General features: G+C 63.5%; 1 protein-coding gene across 5 annotated transcripts in view; it reads right to left on the bottom strand.

The window, feature by feature from the left end:
- Positions 1-11200, bottom strand: part of CEP170B (centrosomal protein 170B) — a 30554-nt gene extending 19354 nt beyond the window's left edge. The window contains exons 1-3 of one of the 5 annotated variants that reach the window (XM_007988007.3): positions 10971-11200; positions 7899-8030; positions 835-924 (exon numbers count right to left, since the gene is read on the bottom strand). In XM_007988007.3, the coding sequence (XP_007986198.3) occupies positions 835-924; positions 7899-8003 (195 nt within the window). In that variant the 5' untranslated portion in view covers positions 8004-8030; positions 10971-11200. The other 4 variants (XM_007988006.3, XM_007988008.3, XM_007988005.3 and 1 more) reach the window with 4 other exon arrangements.
- Positions 11201-13116: the final 1916 nt, after the last annotated feature.

The raw sequence follows: 13116 nt of genomic DNA, 5'->3' as shown, positions 1-13116 counted from the left end.
TCATTCTGGGACAGCCACTTCATCAGACAGGCATGCTGCGGGAGGAGGGAGCTCAGGACAGACCCCAGCAGCCTGAGACCCCCTGGCCGGAGCTCCTTGAGGGGCTGCTGAAGGGCTGCTAGGGCCCCCCAGCTCAGGACTGCAGAGCGCAGTTAAAAAAAACCTCCCAGGACATGTTGGAGTCCACCAAGCTCAGCAACAGACAGAGACATCCAGACAGGGACCTTGGGGACAGACACACGCCCCACAGAGAGGGGCCTCCATCCTTCCTGCCTACTTCTACCCCATTCCCCATTCCTTTCACCTGACCCCCACCCTGCTCTTGCAGCCAGGGGTTCCCTCCTGGTTACCTTCCTACCCCTGCCACCCCCAACTTACAGAAGAAAGGATCACATGGCCCCACCCATACCCAGACTGGGTACCCAAGCATAGCTCCTTCCATCTCAGGGGCCCCATTTCCCAGCCCAGTGCTTCCCTCCCCATCTGCAGGGCCCACTCTCCCTGAGAGCAGCCTGACCTTTGGGGGCCCTGAGTCCCCGCCAGGGGGAAACTTCTGGGGAGGCCTGGGGGCCTCTGCAGGTGGGGGTGGGGCCCGATCTGGGAGAGGGGCCAGATTTTGGAGAGGGGCCAGGGCTGAGAGGGAGGAGCCAGGGCTGGGGGAGGGGCCAGGGCTGAGAGGGAGGGGCCAGGGCTGGAGGAGGGGCCAGAGCAGGGAGAGAGGGGTCAGGACTGAGAGGGAGGGGCCACGACTGGGGGAGGAGCCAGAGCTGAGAGGGAGGGGCCAGGGCTGAAGGGTAGCGCTGTTAAAAGGCCAGGCCAGGGTCTCTCACTCACCCCATTGAGGCTTCCCAGGTCCTTCACCCAGTGCTCGTCCCTGTCCTGGTCGTAGTTGATGACGGCATGCTGCTTGTCCACACTGCGGGACTGGGGAGGCACACGATCGGCCCTCAGGTGCTCCAGGCAAGGAGGTGACACCCAAGAGGCAGAGGCACCCCTGTCCCATCCCCTGCCCCAACCCCTGCCCCCAGCACAACACCAGCAGTGGCCCCCAGGCCTCCGACCACAGAGGTGTGCCCACCCTGTCTCCAGAGCATGATTCACCAAGATGCCAGGGCCATGTCCCCACCCTCTGCTGCCACCCCAGGCCTCCCCCCATGACCGCCCTCCCCAGTGCTGCTCCCCGTTGGGCTGTGGGAGTGGTGGGAGCCCTCTGGTCATCTGGCACACACTGTTCCCTCCCAAGGTCAGGTGGCGGCAGCCAGGCTGGCAGTGAGAGGCGTTGTCTCAGGGAGCCCTCCCCTACTCCTGGTCCAGCCCCACAGGGACACACACAACTCTCAGCCAGTGTCCACACCCTTGGTGCTCCCACCCCTCAGGCTGGTCACTCTCAGTCTGCCATGTGCAGTCCACCCTGGCAGCTGGCCATCACTGCCCCACCACCGGGCACTGTCCTGAAACGCTGGAGTGGGGCCTCCCCCAGCAAGGGCTAGAAGCCCTCAGGGCAGGGCCTCCTTCCTCACTCAGAGAGGAGATCGCACAGCAGGGGCTAGCTGGGGGCATGGGCTCTGATGGCCCAGCTTGACTGCGGCTTCCACAGAGGTGCCAGGGCAGGGAAGCTGCAGCAGGGTGGGGCTGGTGGTGGCCAGCAGCCCTGAGAGCCAGCCTCACGCTAGTGCCACTGCCACCCAGGAGTGGGCACTCAGAAGCCCTGGGTGCCTGGCTCAAGCCACGGTGGTGGCACTGCAGTGGAGGACCGGGTGCGGAGGGGTTGGGGGGGACTGCAGTGGAGGACTGGTGGAGGACTGCAGTGGAGGACCAGGGGAGGACTACAGTGGAAGACCAGGGGAGGACTACAGTGGAGGACCAAGGACGGTGACTGCAGTGAAGGACCGGGGGTGGGGTTGGGGGGGATGGCAGTAGAGGACCAGGGGGAGGACTGCAATGGAGGACTGGAGGCATACTGCAGTGGAGGAGGACTCAGCGGGGGACTGCAGTAGAGGGTGGCGAGTGGGGTGGACAGGGCCCACACCTCCTGTCAGGACCCTGGGTCCCCCCAGGAAGTGGGCAGGGATGCCAGGAGGGTTTAAAGGGGAGAGTAGGGTCCTGGGTGCAGCCATTCCTGAGCTGCCTGCCTGGACATGGCCCATGCTTTCCCAGGAACCAGGTGAGTAGCTCCACCTGCCTCACATGCCCTCCCTGGGAAGGCGGATACTGGTGGGGCTCCTGGTGCCAGTTCACCTGCCAGCCAAAGCCACAGGTCTCTGGTAGAGTGGGTCTGACCTTGACAGCCACCACCCACCTCCAGGTCCACCCTGTTCAAATTCCTCCTCCGAAGGTGGCACCCACAGCTGCATGGCTCCTGGCCACCCCAGCAGCAGTCTCTGCCAGAGGGGCTGGGGGAGGATCCTGGCCAGGGGGGTGATGCCAGACATCACCTCCTCCATTGGACTTCCCACCTGTCACCGAAGGTCTCCAGACACAGGCGATCCCCAGCACTCACCTCCTCCAAGAAGCCCGTCCTGAGACCCCCTCCCCAACTCTAGGATGGCTGCTGGAGACACCTCAGGCCACTAACTGCCCCATCGACAGCCCTGAGGGCCAGGCCTCAGGATTCCTGCCTGAGAGTGCAGCCTGGAAGCTAGGAGGCCTGGATCTCCCTCAGGGGGTTCGGGCTCACCTCCTCCTGAACCCTGTCCTGTGCACAGGGCAGCAGCCCCACCTCAGCCCGCCCAATACATGGGCTCCACGGTGCCAGAGGGACCTGCTACTGTCTTGGAGAAAGGAAGTACTGAGGCCTGGGGCCGGGCTCAGCCCCTCCCTGCCAGCTTGAGACCTCCCCAAGGGGACGGGGTCCAGAAGGGGCACAAAGGAGGGAGCTACTGCCCCTGTCCCCTCTGGAAGGGGTTGAGGTGGCTGGGGGTGGGTGACTTGGATGTCATCTCTGCTGAGGAGTGACCCCCTGGAGGGATTTCCAGCCTGGACACCTCCCCGCTGCTCCCCTAGCCTCAGACCCCCCCGGGCCTCGAGGCCTGCTGGACACCTTCCAGGCCCTCTGAGCCCCACCTGCCCTGGGCCTTCCCTGGAGGGCTCACCACTAAGCTCCTCTCCACCACAGGCTCCAGCAACGCAGGTCTTCCTCTTGGCAGCCCTCAGTCAGCCTCCTTCTCCACAGTCCCCTTTTCCTGCAGGCCCCAAGGCCTCTCCAAACCTTCCTTACCCCACCCAGGCCACAGTCAGGCTTCAAGCAGATGACTCTGCCAGCTCTGGGCATATCACATCCTTGCCCGGGCCTCACCTTCAGTCCAGGTCCCCTCCCCTCCCTGCACCAACCTTCCCCACCCCACCCAGTCTCACACTAGCTTCTGGCTCCTTTGACGCAGCACAGGGTCCTGTTAACACCCACAGCCCAGCTGCCCCGCCCACTCCCAGGGCTGAGCCTCCCCCCACAGCCAGGGCTTTCTCACCAGACCCGCTCCTGCCAAGCCCCTCCCCAGACCGCAGGAAGCGATGGAGACACATGGGGAACCCCCTTCCAGAAACTCCCCTCTTCAGCCAGAAGCAGCCCCTCACTTGGCCAAGCCTGCAGCCACCCATGAGAAGTGACCCCTGGCCCAGGGCTCAAGACTTAAAACAACAGAAACCGGGGCCTGTGGAAGGAACTCGGTGCAGAAACAGCCAGGCAAACACAGATGTGTGACGTGGCCGGAAGACGCCCCAAACACATGGATTTTGGGGAAAGTGTCTAATAATGTGTACTCACTTTAAAATAAAGATGTTTCCAAAGCTCACGTCTGATGCCCTCTGTGGCAACAGCCTGGCCAAGCTGTGCTGAGTGGCAGTGGCAGCAGCCAGGGCTCCGGGCACACCCTCTTGCCAGCTCACCCGCATTTCCCATTGGCAGCCACAGGCACCCACAGCAAACTGGCTGGATGTGCTGGGCACAGAGGGCCAGGGCCTGCTTAGGCTGTGGTCTCTGGGTCAGCATGCAAGAGTGCAAATCCCGGCTGTCACACACGCTCACAGAGGACACCTCCCCACAGACATGCAGCACACACACGCACAGAACACACACACAGATGTGTGCACCTACAGACACGCACATGTACACTTACACAAGCACACACACACTGCACACCCTGTACCACAGCCTGGGCCACCACAGGAGCCACAGCAGGAAGTCCTGCCTGGGTCCATGTTCCTGCATCATTTAATGCCTGTTCGCTGGGAACTAACTCTGTGCCAGGCTTGCACTGGGCACAAGGACGCTGTGAGGAGCAAAGGCAGGGCCCTGGAAAGCGTAGTCCATGGGACAGCACGTGGGTGGCAGTTCTGCCCGGAACATGACTCCCCCACCAGTCTGCCCGCTGCGGTTCAAGCTACCGTCCCTCTTGCCTAGGGAAAGCCCAGGCCTTGGGGCCGCCACTCTGTTTGTCTCCCCTCCACGTCCCCTCCCCCTAGCCCCAGCACAACAGAGGCAGGTGTCTGCTGACCGCTCAGTTCCCAGCACCACCTTCTTTACACAGGACTGGACCCTGGACACCTTGCTGGCCCCCTGCAGTGGACACCAAGGGAGGGCAGGGTCTCTGCTTGGCACCCTGCCCAGTGGAAAGATGTGGTGCTGAAAGCAAGGACTGCAGAGGGGGAGCTGGGACAGGGTGTGGAGGTTCCAGGGCAGGAAGGTGGGTGTGAGCCAGGTCCGGAGAGCCAGGGCAGGTGTGGGGAGAGTCTGGGTCTGGTGGAGGTCTGCATTCCTGTCTGTGCTTGAGGTGGTGGTGGCACTGGATGGAGGGAAGGGGACCCTGGCAGAGACCCAGGTGGAAGGGACGGAGGGTGACAGGTTTGGTTCAGCCACCGAGCTTGGGATGCCTCTGAGAGGCCCCAGTGCAGCAGGAGCCATATCCAGTAGGAGGCTGGAAGCTGAGGACAGGGCAGGCTCCAGGCAGTGGGTGGACGTCTGAGCAGAAGTGGACAGGGCCTCGCAGAAGAAGCAGCATTCAGAAAGGGCCGCTGAGGCCCCTGAGCATGAGCTGAGAGGGCGGGGGTCCTGACGCAGGTGCCAAGGAAGTTGCTGCAGGGAGGGGCGGCAGATGCAAACATCCTGAGGTGGGGGGCAACAGAGGGGCCAAGGGGCTGGACATGGGGCTATAGGGTGGGGGTGAGAAGCCTCTAGCGCAGCTGCACAGGGAGTGAGGGGTAACAGAGGCCGGCAGGGGGCAGAGGTGGGCAGGTTGGAGGCCGCTGCAGGGACACCGGGAGGCAGCCAGCCTTCCCACACTCGCCACACCTGCAAGGCCTCACTAAGCCTCAGTTTCCCCATGGAGATATCTTACAATGGCCACACCACCCATAACAGCAAGGGCCACCCACCTCATGCCCCACCCAGGCCAGGGGCGGCCACGGAGGAGAGCTGGGAAGCCCCCAATGCTCCCGACCTGCTCAGGGCTCCACTGAGAGGTGCAGAAACTTGGAATCAGACCCCAAACTCAGCCTGAGCACCCTGCCCCAGCACCTTTCCTCCACCCCAGGGAGAAGCAGGCAGAGCAGGTGTGGTGCAGGGGTTGGGCAGGAAGAGCACCCACACCAGTCCCCTGCCTGCAGGCTGGCTCTGGCTTCTTCCAGAGGCTCCAAAGTGCCGCCGCCTCTGAAAAGCCCTCCGGGCCACCCTAGGTAGAGCAGCGCAGCTATCACTGATGCCACCCCTGCAGGTGGACCATGGCAGCAACCGGCCAAATACAGCAGTGGCCCCTATGAGGCAGTGGGGTATGTGGGGCATGGCCTACAGCCTGCCGCCTGTCTTTGGATGGCCTGAGAACTAAGAATTACCTTTACACTTTTAAATGATTGAAAATCGGCCGGGCGCGGCGGTGCTCTCGCCTGTAATCCCAGCACTTTGGGAGGCCGAGACGGGCGGATCACGGAAGGTCAGGAGATCAAGACCATCCTGGCTAACCCGGTGAAACCCCGTCTCTACTAAAAAATACAAAAAACTAGCCAGGCGAGGTGGCGGGTGCCTGTAGTCCCAGCTACTCGGGGGGCTGAGGCAGGAGAATGGTGTGAACCTGGGAGGCGGAGTTTGCCGTGAGCTGAGATCCGGCCACTCCAACCTGGGCAACAGAGCGAGACTCCGTCTCAAAAAAATAAAAAAAGAAAGACAATCATCAAAAGGCTATTTCATGACACATGAAAATTATGGGAAATTGATACTTCAACATCCGTAAATGAAGTGTAGGTGCTGCCACACCCACCTTGGCCACCCACGCTCGCTCCCTGGCTGCCCCTCACCACGGCCACAGGGCTGGGCTGCAGTGGATACTTTGTGGCCCGCAAAACCTAAAATCTTTACCAGGCCCTTTTTAGAAAACATTTGCCGACTCCTGCCCCCAGCCACAGACTCTCTCCAGCTATCAGAGGCATGAAGAAAAGAGAAAAAGGGGAGAGAATGTTCCAGATTAAGAAACTTCAGAGCCGGAACAACCAACCATAAGGTGAGAGACCTGCTGGGTCCAGATTCAAGAGGATCAGAGGATGCCTGGGGAGAAGCTGGGATGTCTGGACTGAGTCCATTCCAGCTGCTGTAACAAAATTCCTGAGTAATGTGGAAATGACAGAAATGTATCGCTCACAGTTCTGGAGGCTGGAAGCCTGAGATGTAGGTGCCGGCCGATTTGGTGTCTGCAGAGGGTCCTGTCTCTGCTTCAAGGATGGTATCTTGAATGCTGCATCCTCACTGAGCAGAAGGGATGAGCCAGCTTCCTCCGGCCTCTTTTTAAGGTCCCTGATCCCATTCCCAAGGGCAAAGCCTCACGCCCTGGACACCTCCCCCCAAGGCCCGATCTCTCGAAGCTACCACGCTGGAAATGAAGCTTCAACCTCTGAACTGCAGGGGACACAAACATTCCCACCACAGCAGGACACATGGAGCAATATCGGGTGGGACTGCCTTGGGTAGAGGCAGACAAACACTGTCTGCCCCAGCGAATGTGCACATGGCCAGGACCCCTCACCACAGCCTGGGGACTGCCCACCTCGTCAGAGCCTGGCACAGCCCGGGCATGTGCAGCAGCAGCACATTGCATCCAGGAGGCAATGTCCGAGTGGGCAGGGCAGCTCCCTGCACCTGCAGGCCCCTCGGCTAGACTGGACAGTGCCATCCACCTGGCTCAGGGGCCCACGTGTCACGCTGGGGGGTGAGCCAGGATAGGGAGTCCAACTTGTTCACAGAGGAAGGACATCAGGCCAGGATGGGCCTATGGGTTAGCTCGCCACCCCTGCTCTTTGTTCTCAAACAGCCAGATCATAAGCCCCATGAAGCCAAACTCAGACCTCAAACCAGGGTCAGAGAAACTTCTGATAGTCAGTGCTGGTGCTCGGCAGGCTCTCATGCCCTGAGAAGAGCTCCCTCATGCCTGGGGACCACCAAAAGGCACGAGCCTTCACCAGGGTGCAGCTGGGACCAAGATGTTGGGACCCCCACTCAGGCAGCGCTCACAGCGTAGGTGGGGTCCCCAGACAACAAGAGTATGGACAGACCGGCTTTCCAGGACGTTCCAAAGCCAGGCCTCAGCTCCCTCTCTGCACAAAGACACCAACTCATGCTTCCAGGGACCCCAACAACTTTGAGAAGCTGACAAAAGCCTAAGGCCCCCTCCTGCCAGAGATAGGGATACGTACGGGGCAGGGACCTGAGCCTGTGAGCACACACGTACCCCTGCACGCGCCCACGGGAGCCCCAGAGCCCTCGGTGCATCTGGGACCCAAGTTAAGAGGCCAGGCCTGGGCTGCATGGCAGCCTCCTCACCAGGGTGGCCTGCAGCAAGTGGGGTGGGCACCTTCCTGGCCCCCAGAGGGACTGGACTGCCCACCCCCTACCCTCCTGGCCTCAAGCACCCCCTGCGAACCTGTAGCATGAGCTCACACTCCTCACGCCCCACGAAGATGAGCTCGCGAGGGAGCCGGTGGCGGGCGCCGCTGCTGCTCACCAGGAACCAGGACGTGGCACTCATCTTGGTGCTGGCTGGGCCCGTCTGGCCCTGGGGAAAAAGGGATTGTTAGAGTGGGGCTCCCTGGCCTCGGCCTTAGCCCCCTGGACACATCCAAGGCCCAGCCCAGATCCTGTCCCTCTTAGGGAAGCTGGCAGCTTCCGGAGAAGCTGGACTCCAGCCTCACCAGGCCACCCGCCCTCCCTGGGAATGGTCCCAAGTCCCACTGCCAGGCCTTTGCCCTCCTGACCGGCCTTCCCCATCACGTCCATCCCCGGCAAAGGCTGCCTGGTCCTCCCTTATCCTCCAGGCCCCTGCACACCTAATCTCTTCTATCTTCCAGGTGTCAGGGGTTGAAGTTTACAGGGACACTGGCGGCACTGCCTGTAAGTGACCCCACATCCATGTGACCCACCAGGAGCAGCTCATGGGTAGGACCCAGCATGGACACCAGGGTCCCCACGATGCCAGGTCCACAGCACCAGACCCACCCCAGGACACACACTGAACCAGAGGACCCACTCCCCTCAGCAGGACATTCTGAGACTGAGCCCCAAGCAGGGCCTGGGGTGAGGGGCAGCAGGGACAGAGCTGGAGACAGGGGCCCTGAGTCATCAATATGTCTACCACCGAGAGGAGGCCAAATGTCCCTTGGTGGCCATGGTGCAAGGACAGCATCAAGCAGCCCCTTCAGTGCCCAAGAGGGAAGAGAGACTTTGGTGCCCATAGTCCCAGCAACATCAACAAAAAGGAGGTGGTCTGAGGGGCCGGTGTGGTCAGGGGCTGGTATAGGCAGGCAGGGAGCTCTGTGGCAGCCTAGTGGGTAACAGGGGACAGCCTGAGTAATGGCCAGGGCTGATGACCCTGGGCAGCCCTATACCCAGCCAACGTTCACCCTGCACACCCAGAGCATGCGAGCACACATGCCCTGGGCACTCCACCCCACTGCCCAGCACATCCTGAGTGCTGCTATGGGCTAGGCAGCCTGGGCTGAGCCAGCTATGACCAAGACCCAGAGTCTCAGAGTCCTGGGGCTCCCTTCAGCAGAGGCCAGGCACAAAGAACAGAAATGGCTTATGAGAAGGTGCAAAGAGGGATACAGGGAACACAACGCAGGACACAGAGGGGGGCTCACTGGGAGACAGCCTCCGGGGCTCCGTAGGACAGGGGTGGAAGTAAGTGCATGAACACTTGCGGGACTGCATTCCAGGTAGAGGGAACAGTCGGTGCCACCAGGGCAGAGGGACAGGGCAGAGGGATGGAGGGCCTCACACGTCCCTGGGAGTCCTGTGGCTAGTCCTGCAAGCGGATGAAGTCCCTAAAGGGCCCAGCACTGACTCCATCACTGCAGGGTCCAGCACAAAAAGAAAATGTGGTGCCCTTGTTCAAAACCTGAGAAGGAGAGCTGAGCAAGATGCCAAGTGTGGGGTCCAAGCAAGGGCTCCATGGGGGTCTCCAGGTCACACACCTGAGAGGCCGGCCCCAGAGCTCCTGAGTGGGCATGGGACTCTGACTCAGGAGGCCAGTCAAGAAGTGAGGACAATAACCTGGGACAGGGATGACAGCAGCTGGGGCCCAGTGGAGCAGAGGAGAAGCAGAGGCTGCCGGGCTGAGTGCGTCCTGAGGGCAGGGCCACACCACGTGAGGGTGCCAGGCAGAGGAGTGAGTGGCTCCCTGTCCCTACTTTGCTCAGTGCCCACACCCAAGGTCTTCAGCTTTGAGGCTCTTCACCAGATCTCAGCTCCCTTCAGTGAGCAGCAGGGAACACCAACACCCAGCTCCGGCTGGCATGAATGCCCAACTGACCACGTGCCCCATAGTAAACCCTCACCTTGGGCAGGGAGGTGGGAAGATGTAGAAAAATCCTCACCAGGAGAAGGCAGCTCCAGGCAGCCAGGACCCTCTCACCCTGGGGGCCCTGCCCTTCCTAAGCCAGGCACCCAGGCTCGGGCCAGACAGCCAGGCACTGGAGGCCAAGGGGGTGGGACTTCCATGCCCCTGCAGCCCCAGACAGCGAAGCCCCCAGGAGGCCTCTACAGCCCCACCCTCCCCTGGGCTGCTGGGGGACCACAGGGTGCTCTATTCGGCAGGGCCCACCCCACCACTGCAGCTCCGGCCCCCAGCCAGCCCTCCTAGGCCTCACACTCTGCCATCACCTGCCGCAGCCCGCCCTGAGGAGTCCACAGTCCCTGTTTAAGGCAAAGTGAAGCCGAGCCCCAGAGCCTGGTGATGCCGCTGTACCAGAGCCAGGCCACCCACTGCCCCGGCCGCCCACCCTGAAAAGGCCTGGGAGCCCGCGACGCTCCAAAACGGCCTTCGGCTGCCTAGGGGCTGGGCTGGCCATCGTTGCTAGGAGGAAGAATAATAAACGCCCCAAACTTGCCCCCTCAGCCGCCCCGGCCAGAAGGGCCACAGTCAGAGGTGAGGCGGGGAAAGGTGGCTGGGCCCAGGGGCAGGGAAGGGCAGCGAGCCGGGCGGGGCAGTCCGGCGGTGGAAGGAGCGCACAGGCCGGGAGAGGCAGGGACAGCGGGGAGACGGCGGCGAAGGGAAATGAGGAGAGAGGGGAGGAGGAGGAAGACGGAGGGAGGGACCGCGGGAGGAGAGACCAGGCCAGGAGGGAGGCGGCCGGGCCCGGCGGGGGAGGGAGCGGCGCCTTCTGAATCAGCGCTCTCCGGGGGCGGCCATGGCCGAGCCGGTGCCGGGGCGGGGACCCGGGCGCCCAGGCTTGCCGGCTCCTCCGCAGGCCGCGTAGACACGTACCCGGCCGGGTCGCGTAGACGCGCGTGGGGCGGCTCCTCCCGGCCTGGCGCAGACCAGGGCCGCCTCCGCAGCGGCGGGGACCCGCCTGACCAGGTGCGCCGGGCGGCCCCCCACCCCCGCGCCTTTGTCCGGCCTCGGCCGGGATCCCGCGCCCCGTGAAGCCCCACAGGCGTGCAGGTGCGGGTGATGGGAGGCCCGGGCCGCGGCCAGCGCTGGGCCGGCGCGTCCTACCTGCGGTTCGGGCTCGGTCTCTGGCTCGCCTCAGTCCCCGGCTTGGTCCCGGGCTTGGTCCCCGGCTCGGTCCCCGGCTCGGCCCGGCTCGGTCCCGGCCCGCCCGGCCGAGCGCTGGGCGGGGCCGCCGCCTAGGACATGCCCGGCGAGGCCCGCACGCTCGCGGCAGCCCTGGCCGAGCCCACGGCAGAGCGGCCGCCAGCGGCCTCGCGCGCGGGTCCCTGACGTCTGCGGGAGGCCCAGCCCCGCCCCCGGAACGCCCCGCCCCGGGCACGCCCCCGCCCGCCCCGCCCCCGCCGCTCCGCGCCGCGCCCCGCCCCGACTGAAACCAGGTTAGGGCGGGTCCGCAGTCGCCAGGTGAGCGCGTCCCGGCAGCCCCGCGCGTGGCCCGGTCGGCAGAGGCTCGGCGGGCCCCCACCCCGCCCCTGCCCCAGGCCCACCTTCCCCCACCGCCCAGGCCCCGCTGGCCTCCCCGGCTTATCTCGCACCCGGCGCAGACCCCATTCCCTCCGGTCTCGGCCCCGCCCCCCGCTTCGCCTGCAGGTCAGGCCCCAGCTCGACTGGCGGAACCGGGTGCCCACAGCAGCCAGTGCGCCCTGGCCCAGGGCCAGTGGGTTAACGCTTAACTACGCTCCGGGAGCTGTAGGCTCCAGCCGCGCCCCGAGTCCCCAACCTTTGACCCCGGTAGCCCCAAAGAGGAGCGGACGGTGAAGGAGTCAGGGTGAGTCCCAGAGGCCGCACCCGGATTTTCCCTCCCGAGCCTGGCCAGACTGGGCGTGTGTCCGACAGCTCCACCTCCGACCCCGGGCGCTCTGGGCTGAGCTGGGGGTGAGGGTGGTGGACATCAACGCCGTCTTACCTGGACACCCACAGTGGGCCTGACCGAGGGGTGGGGCTGGGGCTGGGAACTCCGGAGGCGCCCGGGGTTCCTGGGGTAAGTTCCCGCGGACTGCTTGCTCCTCGTCGGGCGCCACAATAGGCGTATCCGGTGTCCCAGGAGCCAAGTGGGGGGAAGGGATCAACGTGGGGCGGGGCAGCGTGCCCGCAGGGCATTCCTGCCTTCCAGGTGTTGGGGAACGCTGTGAGCGAAGGCGTGGAGACGAGGGAGAATGTGGAAGGCGTGCGCCCGGCCGGGGAACCCCGGGCTTTGTCCTGTGGGCAGCTGGAGCGGCTGGGCATTCCCGGCTGCGACAGCTCCCACCCGGCCCCGCACCTGGGCCTGCTCGCAATCCAGCGGCGCCTCTCCGCATCTGCCTTCACGGATCTCAGCCCCAGCAGAGCCCTTGTGCCGGACCCTGGGGCAGGATTGTGAGTTCAGAGGGGGTCAGACGCGCCCTTGAGTGTGGCAGGAGCCCCAGCCCAAGCACGTGGTGGAAACTCACTTGCCTGGGGAGAGGGCAGGGCAATGAGCGCTCTGAGCTGGCTCCCAGGAAAGACCTTCCGGCCGGAGCTTGGATTGCTAGGTTGAGGAAGAGACCGGGGAGGGACCTACAGCCAGGTGATCGGGTGCCTGGATTTCTTCCTAAGGATAATGTGAGTTGATGCTGGCTAAGATCCGCTCCGATGAGGGTTTGAAAGAGAGAGCTCCCGGTGTCAAAGTAAGCGGATGGCAAAACATGCCTGGAGGGAGCAACCAGGCATCTGACCAGAGGTCCTGGGCTGGGGAAGGTGGAAGCAGAGGAAGGAGAGAGAAGGAAATTTGGGAGGAAGAGTGGGCACGAACTGGCTGCCCATTTGGAAGGGTGGGTAGGTGGCAGGGAGGGACTGGATGTTCTGGGTCTGCCCCTCCAGCCCCACTACCTGCTTCCAGGTGAGCTTAGGAATTTCCCAGGCTTCCTCCCAGCTGGAGCCAGACTCGTCCCTCTGAGGCCCCAGCCCTGCCCATCTTTTCCTGCCCTACCCAGGGCTTCTCCACCCTCTTGGCTTGGCCTACTCGTTGTTCACACGTTGGTAAATGACCCTTCACAAAAGTCATTTTCTCTATTTGTGCTTTTCTTCTGCCAGGACCCTTGACTTTCTCGATGGGAAGAGGGGGAAGGCAAGGCTGGTGCCCAGTGCTCTGCCTGGACTGGCCAGTGTGTGTGGCTGTCACTAGGCTGGGAAGCTAGGCCAGGAGAGCAGCTGCAGCTGTGGAGGTCGGCAGTTG

Source organism: Chlorocebus sabaeus, chromosome 24 (assembly GCF_047675955.1).
Source record: "Chlorocebus sabaeus isolate Y175 chromosome 24, mChlSab1.0.hap1, whole genome shotgun sequence".
In the NCBI taxonomy this organism is placed as follows: Eukaryota; Metazoa; Chordata; class Mammalia; order Primates; family Cercopithecidae; genus Chlorocebus; species Chlorocebus sabaeus.
The sequence above is the reverse complement of the archived record's forward strand: the minus strand, read 5'-3'. Positions and strand labels throughout refer to the sequence as shown.